Source organism: Plasmopara halstedii, assembly GCF_900000015.1.
Source record: "Plasmopara halstedii genome assembly, contig: Scaffold_430, whole genome shotgun sequence".
Classification (NCBI taxonomy): domain Eukaryota; phylum Oomycota; class Peronosporomycetes; order Peronosporales; family Peronosporaceae; genus Plasmopara; species Plasmopara halstedii.
Genome location: NW_020187350.1, coordinates 1,047,730 through 1,048,863, shown reverse-complemented (window position 1 = coordinate 1,048,863; position 1,134 = coordinate 1,047,730). Strand labels below are relative to the sequence as shown.

General features: G+C 44.8%; 1 protein-coding gene across 1 annotated transcript; it reads right to left on the bottom strand.

The window, feature by feature from the left end:
* Positions 1-657: 657 nt before the first annotated feature.
* On the bottom strand, positions 658-990 carry PHALS_09788 (endo--beta-glucanase; the record flags this gene model as incomplete). The annotated part of the gene is made up of 1 exon (XM_024725105.1): positions 658-990. One exon carries the CDS (start codon positions 988-990, stop codon positions 658-660), a length of 333 nt encoding a protein of 110 aa, XP_024575915.1.
* Positions 991-1,134: the final 144 nt, after the last annotated feature.

Here is a 1,134-nt window from a genome sequence, read left to right as displayed (position 1 = left end):
TATACTCTTGGAAGTCAAGCTTCCTCTGTGCAAGGTGCCGTGTGCCCCGTCACAGCCACAATACAGATACTGCCAGACGCGTCGTTGAACGTCCAAAAAATGTTCATATCAGAGACTACCAACGTTTTACGGCACCTCCATCAGTACCAGAAATATGGTACCTATGACTTTGTTCAAGTGTTTTATGCGCATGCACCCTCCCTGAACAAGTAATATAACCCGTTACACGCCCTCACAGAGCTCAGTTCACCAAACTTGACAAGTGCAGCGGCATTACCGGTAGAGCAGATTCATTTGAGTAGAGTTTGAGCTGACAACCGCACGAACACATAGCGGATAAGCTCATAAGGACACGTAACGCAGATCCGTTCATGCACGAACTGCTCAAGTTCACCGATGAATCATATATCTAGAATTATACATTAGCTTTCAAAATTAATAGTTTGAAAGTACACAGTATTAGCCAATAATCATTTCTCTTTTTACTCAAAATCTTTTATTGTTGAGCGTCTGGCAGTCAAAAAAACTGATATGCACGAGAAATAAATTTGCGTTGATGTGCATGATGTCAAAAAGGCTCATACAGAGAATCTAAAGAACATTGTCCATAATACCTAATTTTCACTTACTTAGTTTTGTGTGCATATCCACGCCCGTCTAGTTGGACAGCGAGAGATACACGTCGACGGAGACATCGATGGTGAGCTGGATGTCTATGCTGACATTGACTTCCACGAAGTCCCGGCAGCGAGTAGCCGCGTTGTACAATGCCCATGACAACGTTAAGCCATCATCCATGCTGGAATTCGGTAGCCTGCGCAGTGACTCCATCGGATTCACTGTAGCACCATTGACGAGCAACAATGACAGCCACGTTATGTTGCTACCTTCCTCGGCGATAATGGGCAGCTTTGACACAATGTTGTTCCACTCTTGTTCCACAAATGTCGACGTACGCGCCAGTTCATTCACAGGCGACACGGGTATCATTTGAATGCCGTGGATTGCATATTTCTCGTCAAGAAACCACGTGTTGTAATACACCTGGTTGTCAAAGAAGATGCCCGTGACGTGATTACGTACAATTTCGGGTGGGTGAACGACATTGTCGAGCTTGAGCAAAAAGTACGTACG